The sequence below is a fragment of the Rhagoletis zephyria genome, unplaced genomic scaffold (assembly GCF_001687245.7).
Source record: "Rhagoletis zephyria isolate East Lansing unplaced genomic scaffold, Rhagoletis_zephyria_1.1 Rzeph_scaffold_69551, whole genome shotgun sequence".
Classification (NCBI taxonomy): domain Eukaryota; kingdom Metazoa; phylum Arthropoda; class Insecta; order Diptera; family Tephritidae; genus Rhagoletis; species Rhagoletis zephyria.
Genome location: NW_016226602.1, coordinates 1 through 1342, shown reverse-complemented (window position 1 = coordinate 1342; position 1342 = coordinate 1). Strand labels below are relative to the sequence as shown.

The 1342-nt window shown below is 32.6% G+C and overlaps 1 protein-coding gene across 1 annotated transcript; it reads right to left on the bottom strand.

The window, feature by feature from the left end:
• Positions 1 to 7: 7 nt before the first annotated feature.
• On the bottom strand, positions 8 to 927 carry LOC108357048 (protein VAC14 homolog). The gene is made up of 3 exons (XM_017608145.1): positions 626 to 927; positions 392 to 554; positions 8 to 325 (listed from the first exon to the last, which is right to left on the bottom strand). Exons 1-3 carry the CDS (start codon positions 747 to 749, stop codon positions 187 to 189), a joined length of 426 nt encoding a protein of 141 aa, XP_017463634.1. The 5' UTR covers positions 750 to 927; the 3' UTR covers positions 8 to 186.
• Positions 928 to 1342: the final 415 nt, after the last annotated feature.

Below are 1342 nucleotides of genomic sequence, written 5' to 3'. Positions count from 1 at the left end.
AGAACAATCCTAGGGGATGAGAGCATAAAATTCCGACCTTACTTTTTCACACGCGTTTTTGGACCACGCTAATGTACACATGTACGTACAATATTTATATTGTATAAGTATATGTTTTATAAAAGTATTATCTTAAGGAGTAATAAATTTACTATATCTATGTGCATACATATTAATATATTTGTGTTAATTCTCTTCAGGTAGGATAATATTTCGTCTCTGTTGAATTCGTAACGCGCGCTGACATTTTTGGACTTTCTTAAAATGCTGTAGCAGATCTTCAAATTTAATGTTGCTTTTATACTGCAGGGAATTTCTTTCCTCGCTATAAATAATTATAATTAACTTTAATTAATTTAAAAAAAAACGTAATAAAAACTTGCAAACCCACATCGGCGTTTGACCCCAATAATTTGGTACACATTGCAAACGATTCTTTAATAAGTTGAAAGCATCTGTCTGAGGCAAAAGCATAAGAATTCCAAATAGCGCGTGTGCTAAGTGCTGCGCATCTGCACAGTTATTTGCTTTCGATACTAAAGTTAGGCGTAAGGCTATTGAAATGCAAATATGTGAAATTACTATTGGTACATAAACATAGCAAATATTCCATGTCATTCCTTACGCGCAAAAATCGGTGATTCAATAAGTTGGACCAGTTTGTCTAATTCGTTCAGTAGTTCCAAAGTAATCTCTACATCACCACTGAAAATATAAGATGCCCAATTTTGAACATTAAAAAATTTCATTGAATAACATTAAAAGAAATGCAATTTGTTTTATGTATAATAATTATTGTTAGTTACGGCTTTTTGCATTTCAGGTGGCGATATGTAATATGCACGTATCGATGGTCCTCTGCAATAACGACAAAATTCAAAAAGTAAAAACTCTTACCACTGTTAGGTGGCTGACGTCTCTATTCCTTGGGGGACTACTGGTATCGCTTATACGAAAGAGCCATGCGATGCGATACGCATAGCATTCCTCTTTCGTATCACATTACAGAGTAGCCCCCTGGTCTAATCCTTAAGTACTTTCTGTAGTAATTACTACCTATTTTATTAAATTTTTTTTATTTTTATTAAAAACAATGTAAGGATCAAGTATGGATTAGAAAAGGATTGGATACATGAGTCACTTAACAGTAGTAGGGGATTTTATTTTTTGAATTTTCAGTTGTGTCGTTATTGCAGAGCATGATAAAAAAATAGGAAGGTAGAACCGCTGAGGAATTTTTCGAATCCTTGACGTTTGCAAACAATTTAATTTTAAAATTTTACAAACAAACAAACACACATTCTCATTTTCAATCTCAAACAACAACAACTTTGAACAATTC